This window comes from Rhinichthys klamathensis, unplaced genomic scaffold (assembly GCF_029890125.1).
Source record: "Rhinichthys klamathensis goyatoka isolate OS25496 unplaced genomic scaffold, OSU_Roscu_1.1 h1tg000108l_1, whole genome shotgun sequence".
In the NCBI taxonomy this organism is placed as follows: domain Eukaryota; kingdom Metazoa; phylum Chordata; class Actinopteri; order Cypriniformes; family Leuciscidae; genus Rhinichthys; species Rhinichthys klamathensis.
Genome location: NW_026606646.1, coordinates 1,364,674 through 1,378,246, shown reverse-complemented (window position 1 = coordinate 1,378,246; position 13,573 = coordinate 1,364,674). Strand labels below are relative to the sequence as shown.

General features: G+C 36.2%; 1 protein-coding gene across 1 annotated transcript in view; it reads right to left on the bottom strand.

The window, feature by feature from the left end:
- Nucleotides 1-5,483: 5,483 nt before the first annotated feature.
- adam11 (ADAM metallopeptidase domain 11) overlaps nt 5,484-13,573 on the bottom strand; it is a 66,794-nt gene continuing 58,704 nt past the window's right edge. Inside the window, exons 25-27 of the mRNA XM_056253663.1 lie at nt 8,648-8,738; nt 6,562-6,579; nt 5,484-5,786 (exon numbers count right to left, since the gene is read on the bottom strand). Of these exons, the coding sequence (XP_056109638.1) occupies nt 5,771-5,786; nt 6,562-6,579; nt 8,648-8,738 (125 nt within the window). The 3' untranslated portion in view covers nt 5,484-5,770. The remainder of the gene's footprint in view (nt 5,787-6,561; nt 6,580-8,647; nt 8,739-13,573) is intronic.

The following is a 13,573-nucleotide window of genomic DNA, read 5'->3' as shown; positions in this document are numbered from 1 at the left end:
CTTTAGGAAAGTTAAGGGAATGGAATACTGGATTTGTTTTAATTTGCTTTTTCAGTTACAGCAAATGGAATGTAAAAATATTTGCTTTGGTCTCCCATGTGCCTCTATACAGTAGAATATTTCCTTGCTTAAATTCTACTTTTTTTCTAAAACTGAAACTGTAAAAAGGTATTTATGTAAATTTACATAGACTATATGAGTTCTTTCTCCCAAAATTGAACAAAAAAAATCACCCAGTTCAGTTAAACACACAAGTTATAGGCTAATAATACCACATAGATCATATCTGTAAAGCTGCCTTGGAATATGTATGTATTGTTACGCCTGTGGATTATATTTATATTTATTATATTTTTTTCCTCTCTCGCATCATCATTATCTCTCAGGTGCCTGGCTAACCGAATTTTTCCTTCTCTAATTCAGGAGATCCTCCCACTAATTATCATAAGTCTTCTGTGATTGGCTCGCACAGGAACGTTGGATAAAGGAGAGACTAAAGAAAGGTGGCGTTTTCATACACTTGAGATAGTTTATTAAAAACAATGCAAGAAATGTTCAAGTCTTTATTTATTTTAGCTTCGTAACTTGCAAGTCTTGTCAACATTGCCAGTGTTTTTTGAAGATTGAAAAAAAAAATAATTACATTGCATCTCCTCTGAGAAAAAGAACAGAAATGAGTTGTTTTCAACATTTCACTCACAGGCATGCTGAGTAGATTCTTTTGTTTCTTTTTACAAAATGTACACACAGACTCACACCCCGGAAGACATTTCTCCAGGAATTCTTGTTTTTTATGGCAGTTGTTATACACAAATATACAATAAAACATTGCTACTCTTGAATGCTTTCGAAGTTTTTTTTTTTTAACTACATATTGATACACAGTAGATACTTGTATTTGTGAAATTTGACAAATCATGACAAAAAATTGTCTAGTACATTTGTGTTTTCTGTGTTACAAATACATTTAGACCTTTGCATACAGACAATAATAATATACATAAAAGAAACATTGTTCTGCTCTCTTGCTGTTGGCATTAATGTCGTCATTTATACATTCTGAAAAAAATGATCTTCCGAAACATCAGTGACAGAAACAATTAAAAAAAAAACAAGCATTAATTTGCTGGCAGCCTATTCTTGGCAATACAACAAATCATCAAGTCGTGGAAAGAAGAACATTTTTCTGGGATGTTTTTTTTTTCTCTACCACAGTGCTAATCGATGTTGAGATGTTTATTACAAACCGCTTGAAACGAGATAGTGTCGCATCATTGAGGAAAATTCTTATTTGCAGTGAGCTTTAGCTGAACCTGATATTACCTAGATGTCATTCAATCTATCAATCAAATTGTCTAAAATGTATTACAAAGTATAATATTTCCATAATAACCCTAGACATAGAAATCTATAAGAAGTTTTAAAAAAATCACACTCAAAGAGAAAACTTCTAAAACACTGGAAATCAGTGAATGAAAGACACAGTGATTTTAATGAAATGTTGGAATGTGACTGAAGGCAATATATTAAAAACACGTTATTGGCTACGTTAATAGATTGTCCTTAAAAATTCCTCTCAGCATCTATCAAGTTGATGTATTTGTCACAGATGTTCTTTAGTGGTCCAACAACATGCAACCTAAACTATCAGTTGGATGAAAACGTGGCTCAAGATGTAGGGTGGACTGCACTAGAACTTTTAACCCCAAAATCAATCAATCAATAAATTAAAAAAAAAAAAAAAAAAAAACATTCTTTGGAATCTTGCACATGCTCTATATTTGGTGTAGATGTGTGATTGTGTTTTTAAAGGACCCAATATATTTACATTATCAGATCATTAAAGACATATATAAATGTATACATGTCTTTAATTTAATACTGTATGTTCAGATCTGATTTTTGGCTGTACTGTATTTGATAACATTACACATGACCACATGTACCTCTATAGTAACTTTTGGAACAGGCTGATCATTGGCGAATGTAACTTTGATTATGAAGTATTTTTGAAGGCACAGGAAAATACGACCAAACATTTAGTCTGAAGAAATAAATATTGCTAATTAATCGTTACTTGATTCTACTAAAACAAAAGGCTGCATGGATACTTTTTAAGGCGAGACACGGCAGGCAAAAACATAGTTTTTTTTTCACTGGTCAATTTTGAGATTTCGGGATATTTGTCTTCAAAAACATGTCTTGTTTCATACTTGTGGTGAAAAAAAGTCAGAAATACACATTTAGGTCTCTATTTTACTACACTTTGTCTTTGCATCTGTAGATTTCTCATAAATTCATCAAAAGTTGGCGTTGTAAATCATCCGTTGCTCCACGATCGCGATCTGCACCGTCATCACACACACCGTTAGAAACATAGACATAATAAATGTATTTATTATGTCTATGGTTAGAAAGCTCTCTCTCTCCTGTACAATGTTGTTGGATCCAAATATGGTCATTTCCTTTTTATCAGCAACCAATCGTGAAAGTAAAAGGGCGCAAATGCGCAATCTCATTGGCCGATGCTAAATCTTTAAAGCCCGTTTTCTTAAAAATGAATTTTCTCTCATACTCCAAGTTCACAATCTCGACTTCAGTAGCACCTACGTATACACACCAAACTTTCCAGTCTTGTACCTAGTTATATTATGAAGACATTTACAGAGGGATTTGTAAATATATTATTGCTAGCCCGATTTATATAACATTTCATTCAAAAAAACATGGCAAAAATCATTTTCAAGGCTATTGACAGTATATTCTGATTTATAGGATAACAAAAGTAGAGATCCATAATTTTTTTCCCATCTAATATGTGAACACAACGGAAAAATAATTTTGAACCTGGCTTTATCCAATACTCAGATTTCATTTTTTGAAATATATGCAAATTAGCGCATATTTAATTAGATAATGCATAATTTGCATATTTAAACATTAAATTACAGAAAACTTGTAATACATTTTTTTCTCATCTTAATGTAGGTAATCAATTGGGAAAGTTTCATGGTGATATCTGCTAGTTAAAAAAATTACCCTATTCACCTGTAGTGTCTCGCCTTAAATGATTAAGATGAGACGGTATTTGCAAGCATGTTTCTATGGAAAAGCACCCACATTCCTGTGATCACTATAAAGTATCCACTGTGTATTATTCAGTAACTGGCTCATACCTCTTCTACAGTACTTTTATTCATTTTTAAAACTTGAAAAGGTTAAAAATGCTTAAGTTGTCATTTAAGGAAGTAGTTCTATAATAAAGTATATTAGACTCTTCTACAAATATGTTCTGATCCGTCTCAGTCTCTTAAACATTATTCAGCACAGCTTGATTATTTACACAATGAACAGGTCTCCATGATGCCTAACAAGTTAGAAATAAAGTTAAAGTTAAAGTTCTTGACAAAGCTGAGAGACACTGTGGGTTAGCTTATAAGAGGGTTTTAAAAAGTTAGTTATACTGCATATACTAAATTGTTATATTATCATACAGATTTTCAGAATGAAACTGTGAGTTACAGTAACACACTCTTAGAAGAAAGGGTTCTGTCAGTCGCTTCATTTATAGACCCGTCATGGGATCATTTTATGGATTTAGTTTTAATTTAGTTTTAATTCACTTTCATGAATTAAGCAGCTTGTAAACCCTTTTAATGAAAAATGAAAAAGATGAAATAACTTGTTAAACATGAAAGTATTAAGACATTTGTCCTTGTATAGAACCTTTTTGGCATAAAGCGTTCGGTAACACTTTATTTGACAGTGTCCCTGTTACACATCTTGTAATAACATAGTAATAACATTATATTATATATAATTACGAGCAACTAACCCTAATTACATAGTAAGTACATGTTAATTACTATTACTCAGTACTTATTTGTAATTACACTAAGGGCACCTTAAAATAAAGTGTAACCGAGCATTCTTTAAAATTCTAGAACCCCACGGAACCTTTTTTCTAAGAGTGCAGAGCATCGCATCATCGAATCCATTGCTAATACGTACTGAAGGATGATGTCATTTAAGAACTGGATTTTGATATTATAAAGTCTAACAGGATGGAAAATGATCAAGAAAACTAATGTAATGTCCATCAGTACAATTTGTGAGTTTGATATTTCATTACGTACACAATGGCGACATGAAAACGTACAAGAGAGTTGAAATGACCCAGTCTGACTCTGCACCTTTAGTGTGTAAACGCACTGCCGCCCTTCTGCTTTTCTGCTGGCTCTGCACGAGAATCAATAAGCAGCATGGAGCTGATATGTTGTTTTGTATGATTTATTGTAAATACATATGTTTCTTTCCTCTAAAGTCTCGCTTGTTTCTGAATGTTTGAAACAGAAGTACTGTATGTCCTAAAATAAAAATACAATTATCTATTATCTATCAAAACTACAAGTAACTAAAAGAACTAAAAAAATAAAAAAATAAAGTTAATAATTTGAACATGTAAAGTGATGATAACCTTGATCCACACTGACAGCTGTCAATATAAAGCCTAAGAGCTCTGTGACATCAGCCAGAAAAACAAAGTCACTTAGTGCACCTTTATACTATATAGTGGACACGATTGTAACATAAAAATGATTGGAAATATGACTTTGACTATTGTGGTTTTGCCCACCGGTGTCAACGTGGTCTTCATTCTCGACCCCTATAAATTTGTTTGTGCTTTTATCTGACAGTGTTATTTTTACAGTCGAAGGGCAACATAGTGCTGTCATATACATTATATACATACATATGTATCCTCAGCTCAGTGTTCCTCTTATAAGATTTACAAATTTTACATAATACATATTTTACTAAAATGACCTGGCCTTGCCTCACTCAGCTATGTGCTTATGAAAAGTATATAGCCTACTACATTAAACTCACGTTAAACTCATACAAGCAATGCCTTATTTTTTGTTACATAAAAGTACATTCATATGGTTATGCATGTTTTTTAACTATTATGGATGATATAAAAAGCAGCAAGAGTATAGATATCAGACTCGTATGAGGGTAAACATGGAATGCAAGCAGACATTCCATTGCACGAGATACATTTTTTTTAGGTAGATTTCTACTGGGAAATCCATATATATTTTGAGAGATTTTCTCCAAAATGTTTGGGGAAGAATCTGTCTATCTGCATGGAACAACTTGAAAAGTCACGGCTTCTCAGTGTCGGTTTCGATTCATGTGGCAGCTCGCTGATTAGGACCAGTATAATACATAAAAATGTCTAATGATTTTAATAACATTTTGTTTTTGTACTGATAATTCTGACTATTGACCTGAAGTGATGCGTCACGAGGCGCCATGTTTGAATATGCAGTGATATATATCTGCATATAGCGCACAAGCAATCTCTATGGTGCTTTTTGGTCCGTTTCCGGAACTCAACAATGTGACATTTCTGCTCAACATCTCATTTTGTGCTCCGCGAAAGAAAGAAAGAAAGAAAGAAAGAAAGAAAGAAAGAAAGAAAGAAAGTCATATGTGTTCAAAACAACATAAGGGTGAGCAAATTATGCCTTAAAAGACCAAAACTGATTACTAACAACTAACATCTTCAAAACTGAAATCAGTTTAAGAATGTTACCATGGGATGTACTGGAGTGTTTCGAGGCAACAGGTGACAGGCAGTAACAGGAAGTGGAAGAGACAGAAGGGAGTTTGGTGAGAGAGTGGAAGACATGGGTAGTTTCTTCTGTTTCCCTCAAAGTTTAAAGAACACAGTGCAGAAGCACAGGAGAGCAGATGACATGCTTTATCCCCCTCCAGATCTGGAGAATAGACACAGAAAAGAAGGAAAACACAGGAAGAGAAAGAATATGTTAAATGATACAATTCACTATGTATTGTAGTTTATATTCTTTATTTGCCTAAATGAAGACCACACGAGTAACTTCAAAAGTTACTGAAGCAATTATATGATAAAAATGGCAAGGGTAGTTTATTGTTCATAGCTCAAATATATATGTTTTATGAGGTTACGGGGTTGTTTCTGTATTGGTAATCCAATGAGGTCTGCATTATATCTACTAACTGGAATTTGTGAATAAATGTGGCGTGTATTTATTGGTATATTGATATGAATATGTAAAAAAGCATTGCAAACATTTTTGGTCACACTTTTGCATTAGGTGTCTTTAATTGCTATGTATTTACATAAAACATTTTATGTTAAGAACAACGACTTACAGTGTTCAAAACACTTTCACTGATACGGGTAAGGTTAGAGACAGGTTTGGTGGTATGGTTAGAGGTGTAATGGAAGGGTTAACATTGTAATTGCAGAAATAATGACAGTTGTAATTATATGCAGGTCATTTAAAAATATAAGTACAACGTAAAATCGTATGTACACGATAAGCAATTTAAATGGGAAAGACACTTAATATAAAGTGGGACCACGTTTCTTTCTATCTTTCTTTTTAAAAAATGAAATAAAAACAGAAACTAAATGGAGAAACTAAGATGTGAAAAAACAGCTGGTGTGATATATGCTAGGTGGACATGGGTGTATGATATCACATGTCTTGTTGGGCGGGTTCATACCTTCCTCTTCTGATATTTCTGTAGTCAAGAAACAAAACAGAGAGAGAATAGGACTGTATTTGTGTATATGTATTTGTCACATTAAAACACTGTGCTGCATTTACCATAAAAATAAGACAAGCAGTCAAGATAATTAAAGGGGTCATAAGATGCTATTAATAGAATATGGTTACATGTTTTAATGTTCAAAAAACACATTATTTGCACATACTGTACATTATTGCAGTACCTATTATGCACATACAAAGCCCCTCCTTCTGAAAACTCCACAGTGCTCTGATTGGCCAGCTGACCCATTGCACTGTGATTGGCCAAAAAAACTTGAATGTGTGTCAGAAATGTAACGTCCCTTACCATCCATAATCGTGAGCTTCAGGTTCCAAGGCTTTAAGCAATTGTAAACACACAGTTAATAATGTCGACGGTATTACCATACGAGTTCAATCCCGAGTGAGATTCTGAAAGCATCGAGCAGATAGACCGGAACCAATCTTGCAAGAGCAGAGCGTTTCACAGTGGTGAGTTTTTATCTCTTACCTTTCAGATACGATATTACATGGTTTCATTGTCTTCTTCACCCTAACAACTTTATGTCCTGAAGTGACAACATGAAATACTGTTTAAGAAAAATACTGAAGTGTATTTTTCTAGTTTATTTAGGTGTGTGCAGCCAGCATTGTACGAGCTGGATTCTGTATTCTGTAAAAAAGCGCTGTACACAAGCTAACTTTTGGGTTGTACTGCTCAGGAACAGCATTATAAATAAATCTTAACCACTGGTTTTGCTTTTGCATCCTAAAACCCCAGCGTTTATATCTGGATTTTCATCAAGGCAGGTCTGGATCAGTGTTAAAGCTGCAGTAGGGAGTTTTGAGAAAACGTTGACTTAGCCTGCAAATTTGAACAAGCACAACTTACAGGTCCCACCCCCTTGCTCTCTGCCTCGCTACAGCCCTCCCTCCACAGCTCGTCCTCCACAGCGGAGCCTGCCGTGAACGCGCAGGCTAGTAAACAGGGCCACCGATAACAGCGGATAAAAAGTTATATGGCACATTCACTAATAGGGACGAAACAGTAACAATATGCTTTACATTGACTATGGCCTGCCCATACTTTGACAACAAACTTGGTCCTCAAATCATTACGTATTTTGCAATGCATGTAATGTAACTTTATTATGTTGCACCCTTTCTATAAGTAATAAATAGCTAGTAAGATAATATAACGGTAACTAACGTAACAGTATGTAAGTAACTATTCTAGCGATATATAATGCTAGATAAGGTGTGCTAGTACATTATTACAGCAACATGACAAGCCAGTGAATTAGCAGGTTTCAATTGTTGCTTTGCACAGTGCGTGACATTTTATCTATGTTACGCGGCTAGAGTTTTGACACCGAGTCAATGGGCTCTGTGTAATTCTTTCTTTTTCGCTTGTTTATCGTCATCAGTCTTTTTCCTTTTGCCTCTTTGTTTTATGAGCAGGTGTCACTCGAGAATTGGCAGTTTAGGTTGTTTCTCTGCCATTAGCACAGCTGCAGCACGCCGGCAATCTTGAGTTTGAACGACGGCTCGCGCTGTGCAAGAGAGGGGTGTGATCAGCGCGTACACGAGCGTGATTGACACTGCTAAGACATTCCTCCTGGCTCTGATTGGTTGTTTCTGACCGGGAGCGTGTATTTCTGCAAATGGCAATAGGACCACTGGGGGTAGCCAGAGGAGCTTGATTTTTACACAGATTATCTGTCTCATATTCTACTGTCAGGACATAATGACAGTTTTAACAAATAGCCTATGTAAAAAATATTTTTTTACAAAAGTTACCTCCAGCAGCTTTAAATCTTCTGTGGGAGACTACGAGCTTTGTAAGATCTTATAAATGCACAAACGTATACATTACACAAGCATCCTATGACCCCTTTAAAATTATTTATTGAAGTCTATTTTCAGTGATAGGACAATACAGTAAACCACAAAAAAAAAACCTTCAATTTCTTAAAAGCCATATATTAATAAAGCATAAATAATTTATACTGAATGAGGAAAATGCTACTTGAACATGCAGTTTGTTGTGGATGCCTTACTTGAAGCCCCAGCCTGTTCCTCCCAGTACTATAGCTGCCAGCAGTATCGCTCCTGCTATGGAGCCAATGATGATGTTTGTACCGCTCGGACCTGTGGACAGACAGGTAAAGGCATATCTGTCACGTGGGTTTCAGTTATATTCCTGTTTTATGTTTTTATTCATGACTGAAATCTTTCATTTTAAAATCCCATCTTCCTGTAACCTGATTAGTTTTAGCTTCATGCACCCTGTGACAGGCGGCAGTGATATCTTGTGGTAACATTTGGTTGTGTTATTTGTTCATTTAAGATATGAAGAAACTACCTCTCAAAGGCAATCAATGTTTCTAAATATCTGCTTTCATTTTGAAGGGTTGGTCAAAATCCCTTGCCTCTTCAAATACATATATAATCATATATCATTTTGAATGGTTATATACTTCCTTTATAAAAATCAATAATCAAATATATTCATTATCACATAATAATTTTTATATTCTTTGTGCCTGTGAAATTATATTTTCTTGAATGCATGGATGCAAGTAACCAGTTTCTTTTAGGTGCATCCCAATCTTACTTTGAGATTGCACGTAGTACACGCAGGACACGAAGGCCACGTAACCCACAAGGCCGTTTGTCTCTTTCTCTGGGATCAGTAGAAAGGTTAGAGGGTCCTAAAGGCAGCGTGGACACATATGATCCTTCGTTGGACATATGGTCAAGCTATATTGAGCGTTACTATCAAACTTTAATTGTTGTATTAAAATGTATTCTTTCCAGTATATTTCCTTCCTTGGGAGTAAATACCAGTGATCTGTTTTTCTCCCAAACGAGTGAATGTTTTAGCAGTATGTTTTGGTATACTTAACTGATAATAAGGAGCTCAGACTCTCTTCAGCCTTGATGGGAGCTGTTATTTGCTAGTGTCTGTTATTTGTGTGTGTGTGCGTATGACATTCTATGTAGGTTCTGGACGGTCGGACCAGACACCCCGGCGCCCTTCTCTAACCTGCGAGGCCACCACAGACCTAAATCCAATGAGTGGACGACAACTATCTTACTAATGGCGATAGGCACCCCTATCTCCTCACATGTGTTAAATTGTTTAGGCTCTTAATGTTTCTTAGCCAATGAGAATCATTCAGCCTGTAAGCAATGACGTAGCTTAGACCTTGGAAATGGTATAACTGCTGTGATCTTTGTAACTGTAAGCGGGGCGGCCTACGAACTCCTGTGTGAGTCTTGAAGCTGACTTCTGCTGATGAAAATGCAAACTATCTTCAGTAAAACTTTTCTTTAATTTTTTTATAATTCTGACTCCGGGTCTTCATTCTTCATATCTGGTTCTGGGTCTTTGACTGTACACCCCTTACAGTTATGGTGGAGGATGCGCTGGCAATTATTCTCGGTGACACCCCTGGCAAATCAACAAACAAGGTAGTAAGCTTTTGTTAATTGTTAGGGCTGTCTGACTGGAAGAGATTTTGAAGGAGAGCGGGAGAGCTTCACTCCGATGAGGCGAGTGAAGCTTCACTCCGATGAGGCGAGTGAAGGAGTAAGTTAATTATACTGCTGACAGTATAAGAAGTCGCTGAGAGCGTCGTTAAGGGTAACGGCAGCAGACAGCGCAAGCGAAGCGTGCTCTGTGGGGGCCCCGCTGGGCATTACTGGTGTAGCACCACCCCAGCAGAGCACATCCCTGGGCTAGAGGTCCAGTGGCACCGTAAACCTGCTCAATCTCTTCCATCTCAGATAGGGGATCCCCGAACTTAGTGAAGTGAATCAGGCAGTTAGGGATACTAACAATAACAGGGTTGTTTGCCAGGGATGCATCAGGAACGATTCCGAGAGAAAATGTAAAAAGTTGTGACCCAAATTGGCATGGACCAGTATATGTAACTGTGATTTTGGAGTATACTTTGCAGTTTCATCACGCAGAAGCCAAGCTGTGTTGTTCAAAGATCGCCGCCTCCATTTCTGCAATAACTTCAGGTGAGTATGAACCATGATTAAGATATGGCAGAAAAATGTAATAACTTAATCAGTAACCTGAAGAGTCCTGAAACAAATAGTGAGTCAGGAAAAGCAAACGCTGTAAGCAGCTGTGCTCTAAAGCCCTCACTTTAAATAAATTTGCAGAAATGATTAAGTAAATGGTAGTCAGGATTTTGATTCTGATTGGAAATTTAAACAACTTGACTGGCTACAACCAAACAAAGAAACAGAAAAATTTAAATGTTTAGCCTCGTATTGCTTACGATGATTACAAGAAGCAAGTGAAAGAAATTCTGGGTCAGGGATAATTTCCCTGGACAAGCGACTAAAGTTAAACAGACACTTTGTGAAAACAACTTAGAATATTTTGCAGCTTATGAAAATTAATGTTCTGCCAATAATAATGATGAAGATTATGATTGGGTTATTATGATTAAATCCGCCACTGGTGGACTGTAAAAGAATACAGAGAACTGCTTAATCAGTGGCTCTGTTTACATTCCTGAATGGGACACACACTGCTTCAAGGGCGTGTAGTAAGTTGGAGCCGTTGAGGCTGACACATGAACCCTTTTGAAGAAAAGATCTATAATACTAATTTTTATAAGTGAATTGATGAATACAGGTTGATGTAAAATGAATGACTCCAACAAATGTGAGTTGCAGAATATATCAAAGTAACTTAAAGGATGATTGTGTTGTAATTAAACATTTTAAAAAGGTTTTAGATGATATAGAGAGACTAATCTCACAGATGATTTACAATAACTGCAAAAGTATCACAAGCAGAGAGTGCTTGCCTCGTCAAACTTAGTGTGTGAATCCTAATTGGAGATTGATAAACTCCAAGAGAAATCTTAAGTCAAATATTAAACTATGGTTGAGAACTTGACAATTAAAATTGAGATTGAGAAATGTGAAACGTTATTGAGAACTAGAATAATTATTTTTATGTAAGAACAAATAAGCAGAAGCAGTACTGGATTAACAGTTGCTAAATGCTGATTAAACAAACAGCTTGAAAAGTTGACCATGAAAGAACTAGAAGCTGATGTTTTGCTTTCAAAAGATAAGTTTGTTATTGGCTGTAAGGAAACAGTTTGCTTATCTGAATCTGATGTGTGCTGTGGCTGAAACTGCCAGTGCAACAGACTCAATCTGAGTGGAAATTTGTAATGCCTAAATTTCCTGATGTGTGGGCAAAAGACAAATATAAATAATATGTTTATTTGAAACCGTATGTAATATCTGGCAAAGATGCCTTAAGCTGGGATAGAGTTAAAAGATGGTAGATAAAGTTAGACGTTCAGAGTGCAGTGTACCAGTCCCTCTCTCATTCAATGTCTCTCTCTCAGTCAATGTCAGCTAAAAGCTGTTACCTGAGTCGGTGTCATAAGTGATAATAAGCTATTTGTAGTGACATTTTTGATTAGGTTAATTTAGGACCAGTAACTTCTTTGTCTGATCTTAGTCCCCACCATGAAACGGGGGAGGGGCCGACGGAAATGTACACTGAATGTACGGTTGTGATCTAAATTCACTGAGTATAATCCAAGTAGCTAGGTTGCTGCTTTTAAGATAGTTAATGGATTTAAGTGATTAAATACTGTTGTTCTGACCTGTCTCCCTATGTGAACACTATTAGGCAATCCGAATGGCTCTGGTGACTCTTGAACGTGCCTTTCCTAAGCTCTAGAAAACAGCTGAGTTCTGTTGAAGCAAACAGCCTGTGATGGGAAAGAGCGGTCACCAGTGGGCACGAGTGGCTACTCAATGACGGGTAAGACCTTCTAATGGCCAGACAGGGGGCAACCTAAGCCAGAGTGGATCACGTAAAGTCACTGGGCATCTCAAGATGGAGGTGTTTATGTGAGAAAGGTATGAGAGTGGAGCGGATGACTGTGAGGCCAGCAGCATCCTTTATCGTTAGGGCGGATGAGCTGTGAGGAGTTACAGACAGTCTGACCCAGAAACGTGATGTTCCTCTAATACCAATCACCAGAAACCGCATTCATTGTATGGCTTGTTTTTTTTATTGTGACAAGCGTCTGCAAATATGCCAGGGGAAAACACCCTGATGGAGATTATAGATAAAGGGCTAACAGGAGTGGGCTTTCAAGAGCCAGCTGAGGCCATGAAGTGATTCCCATTAGTTGTTGTGGAGACAGTAGCAAAACTTTTTATGTACTGGTTTGCCTTATGGGCAAGGAAAATCATAGTGATGATTTTGAACTAATAGGTCTATGACATAGTTTTAACTCCTGAAGGTCGTTAGACATGGTGGTGGCTAAAGATGAAGACAGCTTTTGTAGATTTGAGAAAAGTCTGGATAACAAGGTGAATGGTCAAAGGTTATTGTAATTAATTTAATATTACATTATGTCTAAGTTACAGCCTTAGAAGGCTGTTGAAAAAGATTATTTATTTATAGTGAGAGAGACTGCTTGAGCAGAGGAAGGGATGGTAACTGTGTCTGTCTTTCCATTATTGGCCTGCTAGAGCAAGCTGAAGCAAAATAATGATAATGAAACAAAACAACCCAGCTGACCTTGTTAAATTCTAATGAATAATGAACAGGCATGCTTTGAAACTGGTTGGGAGACCATGTAAAATTAGGTAGAAGCTACCGGAAAATGGGAAGTTTAAAATCTTATTTAAAATTTAAATCTTTTAGCAATAATATAAAGAAAAATGAACATTGAAAATGAACAGTTAACATATGTGTGTCTAGTATGAGTGCGTATGATGGTGACAGCACTTTATGTCTTGTATGTATTAGTTTGGGGTACTATTATTTCCTGATTTTGAGGATATTGTGTCATTAACCTCTGGAATTAGTGTTTTATCATTACAGATGGGTTAAGTGAAATGACCAACTTTAAAAAAGTTGATAATTCTAAGACAATCTGATGAAAAGACAATGCAGAACATGGGACGAGCTTTAATTGGAG